At 39.5% G+C, this 26,139-nt stretch overlaps 1 protein-coding gene across 5 annotated transcripts in view; it reads right to left on the reverse strand.

The window, feature by feature from the left end:
• Window positions 1–2,593: 2,593 nt before the first annotated feature.
• PAX3 (paired box 3) overlaps window positions 2,594–26,139 on the reverse strand; it is an 81,210-nt gene continuing 57,664 nt past the window's right edge. For all 5 annotated transcript variants that reach the window (XM_064455860.1, XM_064455862.1, XM_064455861.1 and 2 more), the window contains 4 exons: window positions 17,534–17,699; window positions 16,060–16,274; window positions 3,939–4,185; window positions 2,594–3,407 (listed from right to left, as the gene is read on the reverse strand). In XM_064455860.1, the coding sequence (XP_064311930.1) occupies window positions 3,373–3,407; window positions 3,939–4,185; window positions 16,060–16,274; window positions 17,534–17,699 (663 nt within the window). In that variant the 3' untranslated portion in view covers window positions 2,594–3,372. The remainder of the gene's footprint in view (window positions 3,408–3,938; window positions 4,186–16,059; window positions 16,275–17,533; window positions 17,700–26,139) is intronic.

Here is a 26,139-nt window from a genome sequence, read left to right on the forward strand (position 1 = left end):
TGTGCCATAAGGAATAAATATTTTTTTATCAAAGCCTGTCTCCCAAGAGTTTCCAATTCTTGTATCTATGAGATGACAGACAGTTGGCTAAGCAGCCGTTGTTATTTATTTCCGTCTTGTAAAATATGCAAACACCACACACACACACCACCACCACCGCACCAACCCCACCACCACCCCCCCACCCACCCCCCCACCCCCAAAAAAAAAAAGGGGAAGGACCCTGAGATCCATCCTTTCTGCACTCATCAGTAAATAGATTTTGGACTCCATTGCTATGAGCATATTCTTCCAGGCTATTCCATGGCATTTCTGTCAAATGCAGTATCCATGTCAGGCTCGTGCCTCTTTGACTTTCCCAGCGTACAGGATTTGTATCCCAGAAACACATGTGGCTCCCAAGAACCTCTTCAGCCTGGACAGGGGCAACAAGGAGGGCTCAACAGTACCCCAAGTAATCCTTATAGCTCTGTCAAAGATTCCTATGGTGCATCATAAATCAGGAAACTGCTTAGTCCCTCTGTCCTGGGCTCCTCACTTCCTCTGGGAAGAGCTCGTCCTGGTTCCCCGCCTGCTTGTACAGATTGCCCGCAACCGGCCTGAATTATTTTCTCTTTATCTGTCTTGTTTCCAGGCTTTCCTGCTCTGCATTAGCCTCTCACGCAAGGAAGTGCTTGGGAGACACTTAAAAAGGATGGAGCAGCCAAAAATGCCCTGCCTAACTTCAGGTCAGGAAAGCACCTCGCCAGTGGCACTGTGGGGCTGGAGGAAAAAATCGCAGCTCTGTCCCACCCACCACAGCTGCTGCCAGACAGGGGAGGTGGCATTTTGCAATCATCCTGCAACAAAGGTACACTCTTTCTGGGAAGGAGACATCATCCACTTCCCAACTGTGCAAGCAAGCAGGCTTTTAATCCTGTACTTTATGGCAAAGGGATTGCAAGTGGAGAAAAAGAGGGTTATTTGGCTTTTTCAGCAAGCCTAGGGCACAAGAGAGATGCTGACGGCCAAGTCCTCGAGGAGAGGAAGCAACATTGAAAAACATCAGAAAAATCAGCAGTTTAGAGCAGGGAATAGGTATTAATAAGTGTCTTTTAAATTTTGTTACAGAAATTGAAAGCATATAAGAGAAACATAAACTGGAAGGAAAAAAAGAGGTCCCCTTTCCCTGTTTTTCAGCATTTTTTAACATCTACTTTTCAAAAAGCATATTCCTTCCTGTTCCAACAGAAGATGGCTAGAGTTAAAAAGGACACAGTAAAAATAAAACAAAAATAAAATGCACACAGAAATAGAAGCTGAAAGAAATTCAAGGTGGTTACATCCCCACAAAATGGTGAGGAAATTAAGTGTCCACCAAGCCTAGCATGAAGTAAAATTTCCTCACACACTGATGTGCCAAACTCTACTCCGTTCATTTTGAAGAGTCTTCCCCATGTTTCAGTCAGCTTGTGTGTAAGCTTATTATAGAATTCTTGAGGCTTCTAAGGAAAAAAAATAATTCAGGACAGGCACCACCCACAACTAATTACAAAGTTCCTGCAACGTATGAAGCCATCCCATTGCCCTACTTGTGCTGGGTTTAAGCCTATTTTATTTCAAATGTACGACAAAGGCACAATGCTTTTCTCTTGTTGGGAAGAGGTACTACTGGTACCAATAGCATATGAAAAATGTATAGTTCATTAGCAAACACCAAGCTCCAGGTGGCACATTAGCAGCACCTGGGCACAGAGGCTGCCTGAGGCTCCCGCAGCCCTAGGACACGTGCAGAGTACACTTACATAAAGAATACAGTTTGCATTGAAGGTAACATGTTTATTTCTTCATGATATTCAGATTAAAATGTATCAATGTATTTAGCACAATACTACATTTTAGGACAAACTCATCAGTGCTTTGCAAGTCTTCATAATGTTTATTCATTATAAATAGTAAATATTTACTGAACTTTTTACATGAAAGACGTTTGTTTTTTGTTTTCTTATTTTTGTTTGTGTGTTTTTACAACATGTGGCGTTGTAGAGGCTGCAACACAAAGATATTTCATTTTTCCATCACCCTTAAGACCAATGTGTGAACTAACCTCTGTACTGCATCTAGTCTAACTCACTACTTCATAGTCCTTAATGCTAAAAGGAATGTATTTGTGTTCTGCCTCCATCTTTGTTCCAAGAATAGAGAGAAATAAATAACACCGCCTTCCATCTTTCTCTTCCTCTCAACATCACAAAACACAAATTTATTGACATTCTAAAAATGTCACAATGCAATCTTCTTGTAAACCTTGGTTCCTATAATTATATTTTCTATATTGGATATCGCTGTATAATTTAAACACATGTGTCAAATACAGGTCCATCTCTGTCCATGCCCTGTACATCACTAAAAATATGTAAACGTAATCATTTCTTCGTACTGTTTCCTGAAAATAACCTTTAAATCATGATTAGCAAGCTGAATTTTAGTTGTCCAGCAGACTGCAACATTTCTGTATTTTTTCATCAGGAATTATGCACTGCAAAAATAAAAGTACCTGCAAAAATATAGTTTTGATTCTATCTATATGACTTTGGATGATTCCAAAGTTTGTGTGAGGTACACAGTATTGCACGTTGCTACGCAGTCATGAAAAATCAGTCGTCTTGTTGATTTTTTTTCTCCCATGTTTGTTCAAAAAGGTACAACGGACTAGGAAAACTCCACATACAAAAAGGTAAAATCTGTTTTTGATGTTACACAAGATCTCATCTCTTGGTAAAGCAAAACTTGTAAGTGACATTTATTGACCACATGATTACAAAAGCATGGTAAGGTAACCAATAAGTTGCTCAGGAAGTCTTTCAACACTTATCCTAGCTTCCTATGGACTGTGACATTTCCTCTTGATGACAACTTCCAGTGTGTAAAATGAAAGAGGTTCTCCTGCCCTTGCTTCAGAAACTGAGCAGTTTTAAAGTTAGAGTGAAGTCAGCACTGGATGTCAATGAGTCAGAGTATGCAGAACTCAGCTGCTCTAAGTTTCAGAATGTTCCATTTGTCTCAATCAATGCACATTAATTTCAACAACAAAAAATGGAATGTTTTGCCAGGCAGTGGTATTAAATACTGCTCTGTTTTGTATACCCACTCATAATGAACCATGTCGCATTTATTTATTCGCTATTGCTTTTGGCTTTTGTCTTCTGTATAGCTTTGTCCAGCCTTCAAAAGTCTACTAAAAGCTATGACTGGAGAGAATATTACAAGCCTGCTTCTCTCAGTGGGGCTGTCCCAGTTTAGACTGCAGTTTGTTGAGAAGATCCCTCGTATCCAAGCCTTGGAGTGAGACTGGAAAACAGGACCAGTTTTAACTTGAAGTGGACAGTTCATTTATGCAATATCTGGCTTCAGATAATGAAAGGCACCTGCAAAAAAGCAAAAGAAGCTTTTTAAAATCATGCTGTGACAACCTCACAGCATGGGGCCATGCCAACTACAGGTTGACATTGTCATATTTAATACTGATATATCAAAGGAAAGGGACTAATATTTTTATTCCCAGGACAAGTTTGACAAAACTCTATGTATCTGGGATTATATACTGTAATGATTCTTGAGCTGACCTCATTAAGAACATGTGTTTCTAATAGTGGAATGCCAGTGGTTATTTCATTTTGGACAACCCTTATGTTTTACCTAATGGCAATCAGGTTTCATGTCTCAACAATTAATAACATCAAGATGTTGTTGACATCACTTAGGAAAATAATTATGCAGCAGAAATCTTGCTCAAACAATCAGCTATCTCACCAGTGCACTCCGCTCAGCTTTGGAGAAAGTAGTAGTCAGCCATTAGGATCTCTGCTCATAATTTTCTTTGTTACAGACAGAAAGTGCAGACCGTTGATAAACGGGTACAGTATTGTGCTTCATGGCACAGATGTCCCAATACTCACTTTGTCCATATTGTCCATACTGGTAGCCTGTGACAGGGTCCATGCTGTAACCCGTGGTGCTGTAGGTCGGTGGGCAGTAGGACTGGGATGTAGGCAGGCTGTCTAAGCTCTTCATATGATCTAGCCGCTGGCTGCAGCTGGCTGAGACGGTGGTGGTGGGCTCCAGGCCCCCGGTTAAAGGGGACAGGGCATAATCAGTTTGGGGCTGGTGAGGCACACCACCGTGGTTAGTCAAGAGTCCCATTACCTAAAAGGCAGAATAACAGGAGGAGTTAAAAGAACTGTATTGCTTACAGAGCCATGGGAGTTCTCAAGTCTATAATTTGATTTCCTAAAATAGGTAGACCTGCGATTCAAACTATGTTTGGAGTATCTAATCCAAGAGGAAGTAGAATTTGGTTGTATCATCCACCAAAATAAAAACTGATGGCTAACAACCAATAAAAAAATGATACCAAGGGCAAATAAGGAAAAGTAATTTTAAAAACTTCTATGATTTTAGAGTGCCTGATCCCATGCCACAGCTGGGATCTCTGCAGATGTTTATTCCTTGAGGACTCAATTACAAAAGAATAAAAAGCAAATAGTAGCTCTTTAGTTACACTGTCCTGCATGATCTACAAAGACAGAAAAGCTGTGAAAAAGCTCACAAATTTTTCCCCCCTCTGAGATCAGCAGTCATTAAAATGAAATTCATTTGGAATGGATCACAGCAACACTACTGATGGAAATAACAAAGAATCCCAGCACCCAGAACAACATGGATATATGTGGGGAAGAGGCAGAGCAGCCATAACTCCTGGTGCTGCATGCCCTCTGTGAAGAAATCAGAATCACAGGTTGGAAGGGACCTCAGGGATCATCTAGTCCAACCTTTCTAGGAAGAGCACAGTCTAGACAATATGGCCCAGCACCCTGTCCAGATTACTCTTAAAGTGGAAGAGTGAAGAGCTGGTCATAACACCAGTTTCAGCTTCATCCACTGAGTTAGAGGACACAACAAAAATGGTCTGGCATTCCAGATTGGCTTCACGTCAACTGTGACTCCCTTAATAACTGCTTGTACATGAACAGTTATGAAATCAGCAGTCCAGATTAGTTGAAAAGAGTTTACTGGAAAATACGTGCCTGTCCCTATAAAAGCCCAGCCCACTAGGCCATAATTTCCCGTAGAAAGGCCAAAAGAATTTCAAAAGCACCTGTGCTTTCAAGCAGGAGTGAAGGAAGCTACAGTGATAAGTTATTGCAGTACAAAAATCAGTCACTCTATAGGTTGGTTTGCATTTCCTTTCCTGGCACATTTCTATAGCGCGTTTTGAAAATAAGTACTACTGAGAGAATTGCTTGCTTCTGCTGGAGTAAGCTGCATTTCAAAGCCTGAGAAATGATGTACAGCTTGTAATGGATGGTGTACAGCTTCTGCCATATTCTGATAATTTACAGGTTGTTCTTCCTCCAAAAAGGCATTACAAGTATCTGACATATGCTGTTTGATAATCATTTTGCTTTACTACACTTCTTACCATAAGAAATTATTAGAATTGGATCCTATTTTATGAAGAATAAATCTATGCTGATATGAATACTTCTGGTTCCTAAAGCTCTGATGCTCCTTGGATTGTATTTATTTTCCATCACAACAGAAAAGGGATTATTATTGTAGGGAGTTTGTGGTCCCAGCTGTGGGTTTTAGGGTTGTTTTGTGTGTTTGTGTGTGTGTGTTTTGTTTTGTTTTTTAACAAATAAATGAAACAAGCCCCAGGGATCATGATTTAAGTAGGAAGGAAGACCTATCCAGACCTTACATGTCTGGTAAGGAAAAGACCAAGGGGCACAAGCAGAACACTTCAAAAAAAGAGACCCCCTGATACCTGCATCAAGAACACAAAATATCTCTGCATCAGATGCACCCAAGACATCTCATAAAAAAAATAAAAATGCTGAGAAAGAAGTTCAATCCCTACTTAAAGCACTAGAATGTTCACTTGTTTTGCTAAGCGGAAATATGTGTTTAACTGATGATATTTTCTGAATGTTTCACAAACAGAAGTATTCATGCAAAAAGAAGTTTCAAAATGTATCTAAAGACTTCATTTAGATACCAAAATCTTATAACTTTTAATTTAAAAACACAAAAGAAGAATTTGGATTCAGGCTATAAGGTGCTTTCTATTTAACTCAAATAATATTTTTAATGCACAAAACCTATTAAAAGAATTTGAGATTAACAAAAAAAATTTTTAAAAAATCTCTGGAAACACCATAGATTGAAAAATCATGTTATTTGCACAGCAACCTGCACAGCATTTTGTCCCAACCCCGCTAAAAGCCGAAATAACTGGGCTCTCAACTTTTTTCTTCTAAAAATTGGTTCCTGAAAAGTATTAAAATTTCTAAAGATTATTTTAGTAACTTTTTGTATTATAGGAATTACAAATATTTTTCTTGTACCTTTGGAAAATTATATGGTTCTGAAAATCTAGCATGCTTAATGATCTGACATTGCATCAGCAGGGTACAATATTAGAACCTACGTTCATTTAGGTTATATTAATTCTTGTCCTTTAACACTAACAGTTAAGAGAAAGATCCACAAAAAACCAATAACTTGAACATTTACATTGAAAACTACTACTTTGGAAAATATTTTTGTGGCACAGGTATCATGGTTTAGACTACAGTTTAAAACACACATGGTTTATGAGAAATCCGAAATAAGTGCACAGCCCTTTCCATTCCCACCCAGCACCTATATGATACTGACATTTATGGGGCTTTACCATGGTCTGCTCCAAGTACTAGAGCAGGGAGAACGAGCTCGGCTTGCATTGCCCTCGCAGCCCCTCGAGTCCCAACAGCAATCCTCTCTGCACAAGCGCTCTCACATCACACGCTGTCTCTACCTGGACTTTTACAACCAATTGCTGACTTGGGCAAATAGCTATTTACCAACTACATACTTTAACTAAATTTTTTTCTGTTAAATATTTTCAACAGAATAGAGCCCAAGACAACATTATTTGTACGTTGCCAGCAAAAACAGTGAGCTCAAAACCTTTGGGATTGGAAAGTATTTTAGAGTTAGAGATTAGCCTTGAAATTTAAACCTGGATCCAGATATTATCTCAAAAGCCACTCAAATTTTGGTAGCATCTATATTTTGATAGAGATTTATCCTCTCTGACAAACTAAAATTACCATTTGATAAGACTTACTTTAAAAATTTTAAATTAATCAGGTAATACAAGTCTGTAGGCATCTTTTTATTAAGTGCATATGTACCTAATAGACACTTTGGAACAGAACTGACACAGCTCTCTGTCTCTCAGGTGGAGAAAACTGAAGCCTGAACAGTAACCTTCTTCTCAGAAATATCTTCTTCAGAGGCCTTCAGAATCATCCTGCAGTTGATTAGTATCTAAATAATTAGATTTTTGGTCATGTCTGTTTTGAAATCTACAAGGGAAGTAGCCTCAGGGCAGAAGTCTCTCATACGGTATGTGCCATGACCTTATCACCCATACAAGGAGTTACAGGAAGGGCATGGCTGACTTTCACCTAATCAATTATAAAGCCATTAACGGCCATGTCTGCAAGATGCTCAGCACCCTCGGCTTAGTGGTGTACAAGAGACACAAGAAGATCTGGATTTTGCAACTCAGATCTTCTGCTGGTATGAAAGAGAACAGCTCTAAATGGGCAAACAGATCTGATCGTTTTACAATAATTAAGGAAGAAAATAAAAGTATTCAATCCATATACCATCCAAATTACTAGAAAATATGTACTTTCCTCTCAATTACTTTGGGAAAGCCAAAGTGGTAATTGTCAGCCTCACCCATCTGGATCCTGAAGAAGTTGAAAGAAAAAATCAAGAGCTGATCTAACACCTAGAACCAAATGCTGCTGTAACTATTAGATTTATTTTAGAAAAGAAATTCTATAAATAAAAAAAAATCAGGCTGTAACGTTTTTGGCTACAAATATTTTGTTCTCATTTTTTAAAACACACGTGCAGAAATGTTGACACATAGCCTTTGAGCTTATACAATAAAAGACAGCATGTATAATTGATAAAATAGTTCTATTCTATTAGAAAACAAAGATGTAATTAGGAATAAGCAAATAGAACACAGTGAACTCCAACAACCAAACTCTACAGAAAAGTTTTCAGACAGCACAAATATTCACTAGGACAAGTTCCTTGCTGGTCAGGTTGGCACAGCATCCCTAGCTGAGGATATGAACCAGAAAGGAGAAACTGAATGAAGAAAGCCTTAAAGACCATGTATGCAACATCTGGTCCATTATCAGCTATTAGAAAATACTTCTATTATCAACAGAATAAAGGCCATTAAACTGAGAAAAAGCTTATCCTATTTAAATGAAACATTATGCCTGTTAACGTGGTTGATATTTTAGGACATAGGACCTACCATAGGCACAATAAAATTCTCATATGTTTTAATTCATTTACGCATGCCTGCGTTTAATAGGCTTTGTGACCATGTCTGCAATTAATATGATTTATGAGAAAAGAACATGTGCAATATTTTTGCGTACAGTGATACATTTTTTTTCTCCTCCTGTGAATGAAAGATTTAATGAAACAGCTCAAGGAAAATTGTTGGCAGTTAACGTATTAAGTTGAACTGACAGAATCATGAGTAAACTTTAGTGGAGTTAATGATATCCTCTTATCTGACCCTGACACATTTGCAGCATGTAATTTACAGAAGCTCTGTCCAGGGAATCTTGACAAATGCTCCTAACGATGTCAGGGCAATGTTCCATTCTAATGTAAAACAGATGTGGGTCAGCTACCCTCATTCATCACTAACACTGAAAATTTCAAACTCCTTCTGAAATGAATGGCATTACCTGCTGTTAACTCTTTTCGCTGTAGAAAAATCTCAAAACCAAAATATCGCACAAGAAAGAACACAATAAGGATGGTTCCAATGCATTAAAATGAGAGATTTTAGAAGATTAATTATTCAGCTACATGGATCTGTACCTATAGGAACCTAGAACCACGTTGCTGATTCATTTTATATATATGAATATTTCTGCCAAATATATGAAGAAACCCAACAGAAAACATTTTCATGCCAAATGGCAAGTGCTGGGAACTGCATACTTGGTTAATGAAGATAGGAGCAAATACACTGACTTTGAACATCTGATGATCTGACCTTCTGCATACTCATATCAAATGAGGCCGCATACTGATTTCACACCAGTAGACATCAGTGATAGCTACACTGAAATTAGAGAAGGTGTGCTGGTGTATATTTAGGGTAATTAAGAGGATAACTTGATCCTTCATGAATTATATTTTTATCTACAGGAGATTACTAATGTTCACATTATCACAGTCTGTCACTGAACTCATGTCTTTTTTCAGGTGCTAGGTCATGGAGTCACAGGACTAGGTAATGTTATCAAAATATTTCAAAAGAAGCTAATTATCTAGCTCCTGCTTATACGAAACCGGTTCAAAATGTCAAGACAACTGAAAAAGTAAAACAGAAAGCCCAAGGAGGAACACACACATATATATACACACACACACACAAATATATAAGTGTATATAAATAAAACTAAACATCTCAAAACTTTTTCAGGTAGTCTCAGAGACTGCAGACTCGTGAGTTTAAATGCTTAAATATGGCAATATTACATACAACAAGCCTAAATTTGAGACTATGTTGCTCTCTACCTGTGAACTCTTCTCCTCCCACCTTCTACTTAGCCCAAAACACAAAAGATGGGTTCTGGCCATCATTAAAACCAGCCTAGCTGTCTTTAGCTGGGCTTTCACACACCTTCCCTCCACAACTGGGATATACAGGTTTGTTCCCTCTGAAAGCAAAACAAACAAGAGATACACTTTTTTAAAAAAATTCAAACAGTACTCTCTTTTTTTTTTTTGCTGGCAGATGGCATGGGATGGGATATGTGAAACTCAACATTTGGCCCTACAACAACAGCTATTGCATGATCTACACCTCCATGGATGGATTTACCAACAGGAAATTGCTACAAAATCCCAGCCATTTAGGTAAAAGCAATTAAGTTATTCATAAACATGGAGGGAAAAAGATAACAGACAAGCATAACTGGAGGAATCCAACCAGTAAGGAAGGGTTCATTCATGAGTTTCCCATTAACGTATATGCTAGGGCCTCTAATCTAACCAGCACTGGGGAAAAAAAAGTATTTTGCTATTTTTGACTAGAGGAAGGCTCTTTGTATCCTGACTCAGCACTTTCTTTTAGAAGAAAATTATTACTATGACTGGTGTCCTGGCAAAAATCAAGATAAAAATAAAACAGTTATCTCCAGAGAGGTAGGAAGTTTTGAAGGAAATTGAACCCAATGTATTTAAAGATGGATATATGGCTTTCTAGAGTGACTTTGCTAAGGATGAAATTCTGCTCTTTCTGATCCCACTGCAATAGATGCTCTTCACTGAATCATGCTGTGGTAGTTTTAGTACCTTTCTTTGGAAATCTAAAATACAGACCATAATTAAAGACTGAAGTGATCCAACTGATTACTCATGACAAAGCCCTCATTCATATACCAGTCCTTAACTGAATAAATATGCAAGTATTCAGATTCCCATTGATATATCTATTTCGCAAATTCAATAAAGAATCAGAAGTTCAATGCAGCAATATCATTAAAAAAGAGTTAAGAAAACCAAGAAACAGATATGTTTTATATAGATAATGTCATTTTACTGTTACATTTTTGTATTTAAGATGTCTGTATTTTTACTGTATTTCTAAACATTTATTCTCATGAGGTTACAGTACAATTGGCTTAAATTTCCAGAAAAGTCCAGTTTTTTGTATCTCCATGTAAGATTTCTGAGCTGTAAGAGAAGATCTGTTTTTTGAAGGCTGAAGCCCCATGCACCCACTCCAACTTTTCTGGTGTGGTGGCGATGGAGGCGGAAATAGGCCCAGAGACAGAATTTAAGGCGGACATTCAAAATGTAAGGTCACCTGTTTATTGTTGTTATTATGTTAATATAATGTATGTATAGTATATATAAATATATAATTATAGTATTTAAAATATTACAATATTTACAAAACAAATAATGTTATTCTTGCACAATAACAGTTATGAAACTATTGGATCCCAGCTATTTGTACCCACTCCAGAAACAGAAATAATCAATCCCACTGGCTGAACCTTTTTTTTTAAATTAAATTAACCTCGTGCTCATGAAAATTATACCGTGTGACCTCTGTCTCATGTTCTTGGGTCATTAAGTGAGGAGTTCTCAAAGTGAAGTTCACTGTGACAAAGATCATGAGCTTCTCATTGGTGTGGGTCTTGGATCCAAATGAAAAGTTTCTGTGGGCAGTTGGACAGTAATTCGATAGAAGGTATAGGAAAAAGTATAATAAATTAATAGTTGCTTTTCTTCCCCCTGCCCTCATCCCTCTTAATGAGTGAATGTAAGTTTTTAGTCACTGGTTCCTGTGTTTCCCTTAAACGCAGAGTTAACAAGACAATATGAACATATCTAACTGATTCGACAGCTGCCGTCAGATCCATACTTCAGGTTAATGAAAACCAAGTGCTCTCAAAGACTTAAGAGAAGCCAATTGCCTAAGATCTATCTCACCAAAAAGAGTCACAGGATAATTCTGAAACTCAGGCAGTGAAATGTTTTGACAGTAGAAGAAAGAAACCTTGAAACAGCTTGCATCTTTACTGCTGTTCACAGAAAAAGTTTTGAATTTTCTTATCAAGATTATTCCTGAGCTCCAGGTAATGGCATGAGAACTGCAAACTTTGTTAAAGGCTGTTATGATCTTCTACACAATCCATTCAACATTCAGTCCACTTCCCATTTTGTAACTGCAGCCTTCAAAGTTACTGGTTTGACTCAATTATGGGGGAAGATGACAAGGAAGAGGAAAAAGTAGATCTGAGAAGTTTTCTAGAGGGCAGAGAGGGAAAAAAAAATCTGTCTAGCAGGAGGCAGGTTATGCACATTTGTTCTTTTTCCAGCAAAAACTTAACACTGCAGCACTATTTAAGTCTGAGTGTCCTACAGATTAAATACAGGAAGCAAGTGGTCTCATGGGCAGCAATGCGAGCAGAGTATTGCTACTCGATCTGAATCCACAAGCAGTTTGAAATGGCACGCTTCAAAACCAGCAAACTGCCTGGTGTAGAGCAAACCCTGCTGCTTTGACACTAATAAAAAGCACATGACAAGGTCAGGGGATGCCCATGTACACCGGAAAAGCCTTTTTCCTTCTCTTAAATGAAGCGGTTCAAAATATTGGTATTCTGTCTTAAAAACAATCTTTTCTCTAGTAAGACCGTACACCTGCAATTGCGAGACAAGTGTTTTTGCAGTTGCTTTCCATGGAAGAACCAGCACTGACGTTTAATGCTGGTATGAGAAAGTGACGTGCTGATTCAGAGGCAAGCTTAAGTCCTGTACACACATATTAACACAGATATGCTAGTCCCTACTAATTTTGAGTTAGCAAATGCTTATTAGAAGAAAATGCACTGACCAACTGAAACCTAATTTGACAAGGAAATACAATATTCCCATAAACGTATGCATGAAAGCCAAGAAACTGCATAATAGGCATAGAAAACATAAAAATCTGCAATTTACATATATTACACACTAATAATCTCCATTCTGACATTATACTTAAAGAGCTCTGGCTGAGATGGAGTGCTTGCAGTTTGGTTAGTTTTTCATGAAATACAAACAAGGACTGTCCCAGCTACCAGTTCCCCAAGACATTAATTAATCCCTGTCTTATTCCTGCAAAAGTCAACCCTTTGTAGGTCTGAAAGACAGAGGTTCTCTCACCACAGCCAGGTAGCAATGAGTAAACCAGATGAACAAGGAGGATAATCAGTCATCTGGAAGACATCTGCAGATCTTGTCTTGATGTTAAAAAGTGCTGAATAGTATTAACAAGGCGGACTCTTCCTATTCTCTTATTCTTTTAAATGGGAGCAACATTTTCTTTCACAGCCTGCCAGACAGGTATGTTATGGAGCACTCTGGTTCCTAAAACTGACTAAAACATGCAGTCTTCTCTAACTTCCAAGTTCACAGCTAACATGATAAAAATAAAATTACAGCACCATAGCCATCTCCCCTTGTCCTCTGCCTTCACCCAGTGCTTGCCTGAAACAATGTATTTGTCCATCATACTCAAGATCCAAGTTAGAAAGGAAACATCCTGCATGGTAAATAAAGCCTCCCCAGGGGTCTACGTGTCAGACCCTCATTTGGAATAAATTGAGGTCAAAGGGGAAATGGAGGTTTAAGTCTGGTAAGAATAGGATCCTCTGAATCTTAATATTAGATTTTGTTCTGCATGTTTTGAGGTTGTTTTTTTTAAATCACAAGATTATTTGGGCTTCAGCCTAAGTCCCCCCTCCTCCCTCCTCCTTAAGTCACTGTAAATTCATCTTTATACACAGTATGTCTAGAGCACTTGCCTGAAAGGACATTGATGGACGGAAACACTATGTTAATTGCTCACACACTCAGATTTATTGTGGTCAAATATCCACCAGCTAGTAAAAAGACCTTCTTTCCTTCTCATCTAAATTCCACGCACACAGGCAGGGCACTGCAACATGCCCACTCAGCTGAAAAACTCCCGTTTCTCTCTCTTTGTGAAATTCCCAACGCAGACCTGGCTTTCGACTTGCCGGCCACCTGGGCGCCTGCAGGAAGAGCCCTGAGGAAGCGTGACATGGGGATGCACTGCGACACACCCCACGAATAAGGGACATTTCACGCGCAGTAACATCACTTGTACGTGACCAACACCTGAGGCTCTTCTTTCAAGCATAAAGCACAATCACTGTTTTGCTAGAGTCCCATGATTTGTTGCTCATAATTTATATATTTGACACTATATCACTCCCTTATATAAACACAAAGCCTAGATATGTCATTTTATACATATATACATCTTATACGTGTCTCTAAGTAATTGTTGACGTCCTAAAATTGTTTTAGAGGAGTTGCTGGTAACACTGCATGAATTTAGGCCTGGCTTTCTTGTTCATTTGACAGAAAGATCTTTATCAGCCAGTGAAGGTAACCACTCAGTTGCCAAGAAGCAGTTCAAAATCTGAATGCATGGAAGCAATCTCCTGTATGCATTCGGTGATGAACACAAGGTAGCTTTTGAGTGATCACCGTTCCCCTAAACCTATTGGTAGAGGTGCAGGATAGGGCCAGGAGCTCTAAGCGCTGGGGTAGGAAAAGATTTCAAAAGCCTAAGGAAAAACAACAAAACCCAGAAGCTTCACAGCGTAAAGACAGGGCTGGGTGTAAAGAAGCACAGTAACTGATTAAAGTCTAATCTGCTCCAGGATCTATTTTTGATTATATCAAACCTCAAATCAGCAAGACTTTGGGGGAAAGGAATCTGGCCTCACTTTTTTGTCCCACTTTGCCCAGACACCAAAAGATTTCTTTACTGTTGTGCTCGAATTCTGTGTCACAGACAATAAAAGCTTTGTGAAATATGTTCTTTTTTGAACACATTTTCCATAGCCAGAACCAACACATCTTAACTGACACTAACAACCACTTTTGCTGGATTAACGCTGAATCCCAGGAAGATGTTTATGTCAAAACTGTGGAAGCCTTGCACACTATGAAACTGGCCATTAAAAGAAAATGGAAGCAACTAATATAATGTCATGGCTTTTGTTGGAGATTGTATTTAGAAATCACAATTCTTTAGAACAAAATCCATTCAAGTCTTGGTAGAAGTATATCCGTTTGTTTTTCTGTTGGTACTTTTTTCCTGAGGTTTCAAGCCATAAAGTTTTGTACGCCACTCTATGCTATAGGAATCTGTGAAACTTAATTACATTTACTGTTACAAAAAAAGGGTTTATGAACTTTTGCCTTTGGGCAAAAATGTTTATTTCATTGCCTTTGTTATTCATTCTTTTCAACTCCAGTGCCTTTGAACTTTTCAGCTGCACAGAGTTATCACCGTTGCACAGGAACCAGGAACTGTACTCCCAAGATGCAAACCACAAGTTGAAGAAAATGAAGGAGGCAAAGATATATGAGTCGTTATTTTGGCCACCCTTTGTGCCATTAAAATCTCATTTTCTGCCTATTAGAATGCCCTCTCCCTGCTTAGGCAATGGTGATAGTCAGTGATTAGTGTGTAATTGAGTATAATTGTCTTTTCACTTTTCATTTGTGTCATTCTGAGCTTCTCTCTGTTTTTCTAACCACTGAGAGGAAAAAAGGGTAGAAAGAAGATAAAGCTGTTAAAACTCTCACTTTCAGCCCTGAAGAGATTCCTGATTGTAATTATAGATTGCATCCTCTTTGTGACTTCTCAGAATTTAGTGGACATCTCTTCCCAAGCACCTGGGCAAAGCTCTCGCTAATAAAATAAACTACCATCTATTCAAGCTTTAACTAATAATGTCAGCTTCAGACAGATGCCACATGTAGGAAAATGTAACCAACCTTTTGACACTCAATTATCAAGGCAATTTATTAACATGATTTCCTAAAAAGAGCTCATGCAAATTAGAAAAACAATTATGGTATTCATGCATTTCTATATTGCCAAAGAGCAGTAATACTCCTAATTTATGTATTTATAACTCGATTATGGCTCATCTCAATGTGTACTGCTCAGCCCTTGGAATGCTCCTTGTACAACCTGCCTGTAATTTTCCTGGACCATTTGGTAAAACCTTGGCGAGGTTATCTTAAAGAGATATTTTATTTCTAGAAAAACTACATGATCTACTTTCTGTACCTAGCCATGGATCTTCAGCAAAACAGCAGTACATTAGGAAAGCTTGACAACTGAATGTAAACATGAAGCCTGCATGATTACATTATAAATCACTTGAAATTAAATATAAGCTATGACTCTTGATTCAGCCAGTAGGAGGAAAGAAATAAAAAAAGAAGGAAACTAGCAAACTGAAATCATGTGGCTTGTATAAAGAATACATTATGGTTTAAATTTGGCAATTCATTATACTATGGCCTGAGGGAATAGACTCTTTGGTTCTGGTATACAGCAAATCCTCTGTCTGAAAACACAGGACTGACCTGAGGTGAAAGGCCATTGCCAATGGCAGGGTTCATGGGATTTGAGGGCCCGGACGGAGGCACAAAGCTGTCTGTATAGCTGGAAAATCCATGCCTGGTGCTGGGTAGGCAATAGGCAGAGCTGCTCTCTGGATTCGAAGGGAGGCTGCTTTGGTGTACTGTGCTTGGAGGGAGAGGCTGAGGTCTATGGACAGTACTGCTTGGATCAGACACAGCTAGAAGCAAAAGAAACATGTTGATATGTTTTCCTTCTTTTTTCTAGCATAAGAAGTTCATTATGTGAGGCTCAACTTGACAGAATTGCAGCAGGACCTGCATGTAAATACTGGTTAAATAGAAAGGTGAGTCTTTAATATTGCTAGATGTTCAAATGTCCAGTTAAATTACATAAAGATTCTTAAAAGACTGTGAAAATTATAACAGGACATATGCAGTTTTCAGACAATCCTCAGTGGGTACATATTGTTCAGAGTGACTACAGCAAAATTAAAAAGAAAATTACATAAAATATAGGATGGATGGATGGATGGATGGATGGATGGATGGATGGATGGATGGATGGATAGATAGATAGATAGATAGATAGATAGATAGATAGATAGATAGATAGATAGATAGATAGATAGATAGATAGATAGATAGATAGATAGATAGATAGATAGATATTTGCTTAGAAGGCTGGTAACAGGCTTTCCCCTCCTGGTCACAGCACAGAAATTCTGCTGTGATTTGTAGTAAACCTAGCAATGGATGGGACAAGCCCTGGGCTTTGCAAAATTCCCTTAATTAGAATGTGGCCTGGCAAAAACATCCACCAACAGTTAGGATCCAAATCTCAAGGAGGGAGCAAGGACAGCACAGTTATTTGTCTTACAAAAACTCACCTGTAAGGTTTTTCTTTAATAGTAAAACCTAGCACAGCTCTGTTCCCCCCCTCCCCAAATTCATCAAAGTTCACAGAATTTCTGATAAGGTTAATATAAATTTTTACCATACTAAGACTTGCTACTATCTGATGTGAAACAAGATGGTTTAAATAGCTGGGGTTTTCCTCCATCAGATGAATATTCTGAGTACTCACGGAAGTTTCCAGTGAACCGTCACTGAAAGCAACAAAGAAGACAGAATGCAACTGCTGCGCCCTTCCCCGCCATGCCAGGCACACTGAGTGGAGGAGGCCAATGCAGCAGAAGGGTAGGGAAGCGTGTACATCGCTTTACCAAACACTGCACCTCTGCTGTGCAGGAGGCTACTATTTCTCTAGCTAGCACCCTTCATATGTAACCAGTCCTTCCTTGCAGCAAAACAAACCTGAGTTCTTACATGCTTAAAATAAGCAGGCTTGCAATGTCCTCACTGACTCAGACCCTAAATCAGCAAACACCCCTTTTTCTGCATTAGAGAAGAAAATGTTTCTACAATGGATCAACACAGGAAACCACCAATAACACCAAGTACCTATTGGCTACTGTACCTTGCGGTATGGAGGTGGGTTGATAGGAGGGCTCAGAGAGCTGGTACGTCGGCAAAGTTGGCATGGCACTGGGTGGAAATCCTCCTGGGATCAGATGATTGAAAGCCATCAGTTGATTGGCTCCTGCCTGTTTCCTCCATCTAGCACGCCGGTTACTAAACCAGACCTACAAATATTTTAATTAGGGACATTTGATTTTTGTACATTTATTATGGTGCATCAGAAATAATGGCATCATATTTCAAATGCATTCAGTGTCTGAGAAGAGAGATACAGAAGATGCACACTGAGCTCAGAACTCCTAGACAAGAAAGGAGACCTTGGCACACGCTTCCACGGTTCAACAGACAGGACACAGGAATCCCGAACCCTAGTTTCCTCTTAAATGCAGCCTCTCCTGAGAAACAAGCTGGCTAAAGCTTTTAAGCTTTAGTGCTTTTAATAGTTATCAGTTTTATAATAAGAAAGGAAAAACATCTCTCCGTTTGATAAAAGTGCCAGCCAAAGCCATTTGGTCTGGACTGTATTGTCTTTAATTTGCTGACAAGTTAGTGGCATCACTTAATACACTGTTAGAAGGTACTTGTACTTATGTGTTGGGATACTATATTGCCCTAATGATCAACAGAACTTTAAGCTTTTAGTTTGAAAAATATAAGCCCTGTGTACAAAACAAATCCCTCCCAGCAAGGTTTTTGAATTCACATATGTACAAAATCTCTTAATAAACTTGACATTAACAGTAGATCAGAATTTCAGTACTAGATTAGCATTTCAGAACCACTTTGAAATCTGTTCCCAGTACAGGGTACCAGACAGATGGGGTTTGGATTAGTGGGACATTTTAGCCATAAATCCACTTTCCTTCACATCATTCTCAGTGCAAGTTTTAGGTTTTTCTAGTGCTGGATGTCTCTTATAGCCTCCAAGAAAGGAAGAGGCAAGACTTCACAAATGCAGACATAATAAGAGTTGCAAAACACATAGATTAATATTGATATTATGGCAGTTACACCTGCCACAAATCAGAAGGGCAACTAGCCACAGCAGGGTGCCTGGACCAGCATGCACCCTTACTGCCCTGCTGCAGGTTTAGAGCAACTTCTAGATGACAGTCCATGAGGTGGACCTCCACAGAAAAGAAAGGATGTTTGAGGTAAGGGAGGCTACACATGTTTGTAAACAAACAGACAATTAATTCATAATTGTATACCCTGAAGCAGCTGCAATGATCACCTGTGGATACTATCAATTAGATAAGATGCTAACATTCAGGTAAGGTCTTACAAGGTACATCTGCACAGCCTGTAAGGCAGTCTGGCCTGAAAGCTACTGAGGCATGTTAGCTGATGAGCCACATGTAGACACATTTGTAAAAGTAAGTTGGGTCTCAGGTCTGTCACCCCTTCCTGCAAGCAGCCCATGCTTGCTTATGAATCAGCCATCACAGACTGGATTTCTAGGTGTAACATAATTTACAAACCATGAGTGGCCCTTACGTAAGGGTGTAACAACATTTTGGACTATGCTGTGGGTATCTCCTCCACTTGCTATTTCATAGCAGGAGTGGTGAGACTCACTGGGCCATCTGTCACCATGTAGTTGGATCTTGCTTTATCCTTTGTTCAGAATGAGATGCTCAGTTCACACAGCTGCCTCCTCCTTTGGCCACGATATCTATTCCTTAATTGCACACTCCCACTCCAGTTTAAGATTTAGGACAGAGGGATAGATGGAGCCTCTGCTCTCCCTCAGGAATCCCTATCAGGTTTTTTCCTGTATATAGTAACCCTCCCTTGGCCTCCACATGAACCATTTCTGAAACCAGCTGGCAGGGATGAGGCACCAGGGGTGAGATGCAAGACCTGCAATAAGCAATAGTTGAGGATGGATCTAGATTCAGCAATATTTTTTATTTTCTCATCTTATAGATATCTATATCCTTTTTCACTTCTCACCCTTTGCTTCTCTCATGGACATTTAAGTCTAAATTTCTCCTCACAGACTCCTTCCACCTGCTTATGTCTCCCAAAGTCAACCAGTCTCACACCCCTGCAACAGTGTCTTTTGAAGACAACCAAAAAGAAGGAAAAGAGGGCAAGACACACTGAAGAGGAAGAGGCTTTACTAAAGAGCCAGAGCAGTTAGGAAGGATAATAGAGGTCAGAGAGGGAGCAGGGAACAACAAACGCATGTTGTAATTAGCCTACCCAGGTCATTAACTATGGCTTTCTCCATAACACTCTCCCTTCTTCAGGTCAAGAGGGTTATCTGATGATCTTCGCATGCTTTGGGAACACTAACTGAACTACACTACAGGAGTAGATTTCACTGAGGAAAATGAGGTGACAAGATTTTGTTTCCTCTAGAGATAAGCATTTGCCTTCAAGCCCTAGATCTTTATTAAAATTAGTCCAATCCCAGACTTTAGTTCAGGAGTGGGTGATTTGCATTAATGCCAACTTTTATGCTTTTATGTACAAATAGATTTTAGCTCATATTATAGATTTGCATACTTCCAGAATCACAGATATATATTAAACATCCCTGAAAGGGACACATCAATGGTATCAAGAAGTGTACAGCAGCTCCGCGAAGAATATACTTGCACAGAGTTCTGTTGGTGCCCGGACCCCATTAAATTAAGTGGGACTCTGAAGGGGTGAAGGAACCTGCCTGGGCTGTGAAGAAACAAGGCTGTGTATTGCCACCTTGGTCCCATGCGATTTGGACATGCTAAATGGGTGCTACTTGACTGGCACCCATGTCAGATGCTGCTGGCACAGCCATGGCTCCAGGCTCGTCAGCTCCAACCACTGCCCCTCCACTGCCTTGCTGCCCCATCAGCCACAGCACGCACCTTCTGCCTCTTGCCCTGGCTCCTGCCTTTCCCCGGGCAGCAGGAAGGCAGATGGCACCTGACTAGCACCAGAATCAATCCCAAGTGAACTCACCAAAACCCCTTGAACAAATTCAAAACTGCAGAGTGAGTCTTACTGCCACTAATACCACACACACTTACCACTACAGAACGGTAGAGTCATATTTGGAAAAAAAAAAAGAAAAAAAAACAACAATGAAACAAAAAAATCCAACACCCCACCAAACATGACACCACCACCAAAAAAACCCCAACAACCCACACCTTTACATTAAGCACCAGGGATCTGATCCACATTCTTACTTGTTTCCCTGTGATTTTAACAGGCTTTGGACCAGCCTCAGTAAAAATCCTGAAAATAATTTATCTTTAATAGAACCATAAGTGTGGCCCCAAATCTTACCATCACACATTTTTACAAATGAACATACTGAAGCTCTGAATCTGTAATTCTGGATGTTTTAACACAATAGTTTTTACTATTGTTACTATTTACTGTCATGGCCTCACTCTTTTCACATGGCTCTAGATCTGGTTTGCAACTGTGTTTAACTCCTGTTTTATACTAGGTAACTGCTGATTTCAGATGTTTTGTGTGACAGAACACAAAAAAGAAAGAATGTAACAGTAAGACAGGAGAAAAAATAAGAATAAAATTAAATGGGAGAGTTAAAAATTTGAAAACCATTTGTGGAAAGTCAGGAAGAAATTACTCAAAACTAACTCAAACCTAAATATTTTATTTACATTTTATGTAATATTTATTAAAATTAGTCAGATCCAAAAATTTATTCAGTAGCAGTTATATGCTTTCTATGTTAACTGAAATTATGAATATTTTTTTTTTCAATCATAGTATTTCACTTATTCTACCTTCAGGTAACGTGACTTATTCTCAAGAGTTCATAAATATTTTTTATTTTTTAAATTAGCACGTATCATGAAGAATCCATATGCACTAATACCACTAATTAAAGAGATCTGGAAAAATGTTGCCAATATCAGACCAAGATGTAAAAATAAATCTAGTCACCACAAGCCAATGTGTCTGCTTAGAAACATATTGTAAACACCTGGGGAAATATTTTCTTTTGTCTGTACATTTCCAACACGATTTAAACACAATGTCCCCTTACGTTCAGGAAATTTCAGCTTCCACCAGCATGGCAAAATCCTCACCCTATGAGTGGCCTTTTCAAACCTAGCAGGTTCCCTACAGGATGCTTCTGTTCTCCCACAGCCTCACTCTGAGGGGGAAGTGATCATCACCCGGATGCAGAGGTGCTCTGAGTATAACAGCCCCTGGTGAAGATCACAAGTGTCATACTGTGGGAAAAGTGCCACCCTGTAGTGGGCGTCACAGAAAACCAACTCTAAACTATCTACATTTACTTAATCTGACAAACTAACATATCTTGTGTGTCGCCTTCACCAGCAACAACACGGATCTCAGTGGAAGGCAGACCAACCCTAGACGGTACTTCAGATAAGCACTAACCACACCAGATTCCCCCATGGAAGCAAAAGCAGTGGTCAAGCAAACTACTGCATTTTGGAGCCTCAAAATATAGCGTTCTTACACAAATGGTTCTGTGTCTGAAGGTATATGATCTACTTGTGTTGGTGTAACATGCATAAGCTCTGTGCTTGGTGCTGTTCAAATACAGACATGGACAGAGGAAACAGGGCTTGTCTGAGGGACACAAGCATCCAAAATAAATGTCTGCACCAGAAGCCAAGTCATGTTCATTTTAGTGAGGCTCTGGCTCCCTAGTTTCTGTCACTTTCAAAGATGGAATGTAAATTACCCAGATGATTTGGAAACAAAATTGAACCCCAATGTCTAGCCAAAATTTATCTCTCAAGAACAGAACTGAAGAGGATAAAATCTAGAGCAAAAGGAGGAAAAAAACCCAGTCCTTTAAAGGAAGTAAGTATTAGAGGCTCTAGTTTTTAAAGCATCTGGAACTGGACTGATCAAAGGAGAAATCATATTTCACACCTATGCAGAATGGATGAGGTGAACTAATAGGTTTCTCCCATCTCTATTTTCCAATATTTAGATCCTGCTTTTTATTATCATTTTTCCTTTAAGTACTTTGCAAATGATCATGCCAACATCTTATTTTGTTGATCTCAAAAGGATATTCTTTAAAAGATGCATTTATTCACTTGGGAGCACACTAGTGTAATTAGCCTTGACATTTCAACAGTCTGATCGTAAACACAGAGTTCTCTATGTGCTTTTAAGGCAAAAAGATCTCTGAACCAACAGGGCAAAACATTCGAGATGTGAATTTTGCAGGAAACCCGTGGATATTTTGTTAAACACAGTCCTGACCATTACAAGCATGAGTGCCAAAACCACACAAAGTCAAAAGGCTGATGTATTATTAACATCACTTTTTATTTTAGAGAGGGGGTGTGGGGTTGGGTTTTTCCCCTTTTGCCTTATGATATTTTTCATGGTAACTGCCTTCCCACTGTCCCTATTCCCCACCTCTCCCTTCCCCCCAAAATTCACATGTCCAAAATAAAGTCTGACCATCCTGGAAGCAGGAGTCCTTGGGGTATGTGCCATCAGGGAGTGAATTTGGGGTGTGCCAGAAGCAGTGAGGCTGCCTTGCAAAGAGGGGAGGCTGAATGAGGAAACTGCTAATGAAGCTGGGCTGCACCAGCCCAGACAGAAGTGACTCTTTTCTTTGCAAAACACAGTAGCATGACTTCTAAAGACACCTGCAGTGTCTGGTCCTGCAGTCCTTGTTGGTGACAGACCTAACATTTACTCCAGCAGCCTTCAGAGCGGTCTGTGCGGGCACTTGCACCCACTTGCCACGTTGAGAGCAGACACCAGCTCTCAGCTAGGAGTTCATTCAAAGAACACAAAACAGCAGGGAAAAAAGGAAAAAGTTATTTTTCTTCCCTTTCCTTTTTTTGCAGTAACGTGAATTTCCATCCTGGCTCACCATGGTATCAGATGAGCTCCAGGGAGAGCACTGCCAGGGGCCACCCATAGGAAGAAGAAAGAGTAGAAATAGAATTGCTTTTTAGCAAAAACTAGTTGGTAAATCAGCTTCGCTGCAACATCCACACATCCCCAGCCTCTACTGCGTACACACAGAGGCACACTATGGGTAGGCCTGTTTCCACACAGCATGCCAAAGTGGTGCTGCCAGCCTGCTGAGGATGACCTGCCATGACCACCAGTGGGAACACCACAAGGCTGCAGGTTCTCTGCCTGGGGTCTGCTGGGAGCTGCTCTTTATGGTGATGGGAAGTCTTGCTGGTTGGGATATACGGAATTATCAATGTGATGGAAACCAGAGTTCTTTTAAAGCAAGCAAGCAAGCAAAAAAATCCCCAAAAAGCCACACGCACACACATAAAATTAAAAAAAAAGCCACCAGACCAAAAAACCCCTATGCTGTGCCAAAGGGAATGAGGATTTCTAACCACCTCCCAGTGCGATCCAATGTACTTAACCCTCATAGGTTTCCTGGAAAATACGTTGACTCAGTCCTACATAAATACTTCTAAAACACTACAGCTGAATAGTTCCACAAAATATTGAGTAATAAACAAATTGAACTGTGTATTTATAAATTAAACCGCCACTAATTTGAGCCTTGGGCAGTAGGGACCAGAAAAAGAGAATCAAAATCACATCCTTTTTCCTTTATATTTAAAAATGTCTTGTTGGGCTTGCATGTTTGTAGTTGGCTCATTTACCCATAAGAATTTCTCCTTTACCCCAGGGTGGGTGGGAAATCTGCAGTAACAGGGTTATCTACTACAAAAATGCACACAGCATTTTCTTTCTTTATCCTATATATGATGCAAAAGGCTCAGCCTCAAAAAAGGCACTATAAATTCTCCATAAACCACATCAGGAATAACTGTAAGGATCTGCTGAAAGGTCTTAAATGTTCCTGAATCTGTCCCACATTCCCTTATCCCATCTCCCCATAGGACCGTGCAGTTCAGCGTACAAGCTCAAACCATTTCAGAGGAGCTGAAGGCAAATACTTTTTTTTGGCACAGGTCTTCCCTCCTCCATGATTTCCCCAGTGAATGCTTTTCACTGTTTGCTGCTGAGAAGATATTATTAAAGCTGAAAGATTGGACTTCAGAACTTTCAAACCTTACTACTAGCTTAAGAGTTATCATTTCTTCTCTCACCTTTGTGCCCCACTATCATCTTCTCCAAACCACCTCTTCCCCTCCCTGTACCACAGTGAGACAAAGAAAACAATATGCAAGCACAGCACTTAAAATTATCATTTTTCTTCTGGCTACTCAAGATTTCTGAGCTCTTGGGACTTCTTTTATTTGCTGAAGCTATAATAAGCTTTTCACAAAAGCTTACAAGCTGATTACAAGCTTGACATGGGAACATTCAACCCCATACTAGTAGCCTGGAGAGATCTGCCTGAATTTTCAGACATGCCTTTTTGTTAAACAATATTTTTCTTTTTGTAACTTTTCAAGCAAATTGATTTAAATGTGGGATTTGGCCAAGGAGAGTCTTTTCAGGACAGGACTCTGTCGTGTTTCAAAATTCTTCCTGACTTCCCCTGCTTTTTCACCATTATTCATGGACTAAAAGAGTCCAAACACATTTCTCCCATTGCCTTTTAGGGTAAAGCAGGAAGGCTGTGTGCCAGCCGCTTCTCATGGCAGGACCTCCTGCCCCTCACAATCCCATATAGCTGGGGACACATCCTCAAGATGGTCCAACACTCGAGTCTCACACATCACATTTCTGATAATTTGTGAGGCCAGCCTTCAACACACAGCCCAACAGGATTTGTCTGACTGGCTGGTTCCTATCAGCCAAGGCAGGCCTCTGGTCCTCCACCTGCCACAGGACAAACCTGAACCTTACTTAAAAATCCTTTAGCAAAAGATTGAATGAAACACCTCCCACCGTTTATCTGAAAAAGGCTCCAAGATGCTGCCAAAGTTCACCCAGTTCTCACTAAAAATAAGCCTGATGTGGGAATCAAAAGGTGGCCAGAAAAGATGCTACCCACTTCATTCCTAATTCACTATTTGTTACAGAAACCGTAACCGCACCACTCTGGAGCTCAGAAAGAGGCTTTGTTCTTTACCTACACTGGGGAAAAATTCACTTTTAGAATGTGCCCTCAGATTGAGTAAAAATAGGCCACAGACCTTAAGGGCCTGCACTGCAACTTAATGATGGGTTTAATTAGTTTTTAAACTGGACTAGTAAAGTACTGCATGGTCGTGATTTTTTTATTTGCAATATATTAATCTAACTTCACATTCCCAGGGTATTACTACTGGTTTGTTTGAGTCTGTTTTTTTTTTTTTGTTTGGGTTTTTGTTTGGGGTCTTTTGTGCAGGGAGGGATTGGGGTTGTTTTGTTGGGTTTGGGGTTTTGGTTGTTTGTTGGGTTTTGTTTTTTAACTAAAAAGTCATCCTTTGAGGCTTATGTTTCTGAATTGTATCTGATGAATACACAAGACTGAAGAACTTTCCCCTTCCTGCTGCATGTAACGTGCTAAAAGAGCCAGGTGCCTTTGGAAGAGGCAACAGAAGAGGTTGTCCTGGCTCCCCATGACATCTAGGCTCAAACACAGGGGAGAAAGATGCAGTGGTCCTTGAGTGGAAAGGTGCTGCAGGAGAAATTGCAGGGAACATTTTAACTCCTTATTACACCCAGTGCTGAAGTATTTGCAATGATTAGAGTTACGTATCT

This window comes from Phalacrocorax carbo, chromosome 7 (genome assembly GCF_963921805.1).
Source record: "Phalacrocorax carbo chromosome 7, bPhaCar2.1, whole genome shotgun sequence".
NCBI lineage: Eukaryota > Metazoa > Chordata > Aves > Suliformes > Phalacrocoracidae > Phalacrocorax > Phalacrocorax carbo.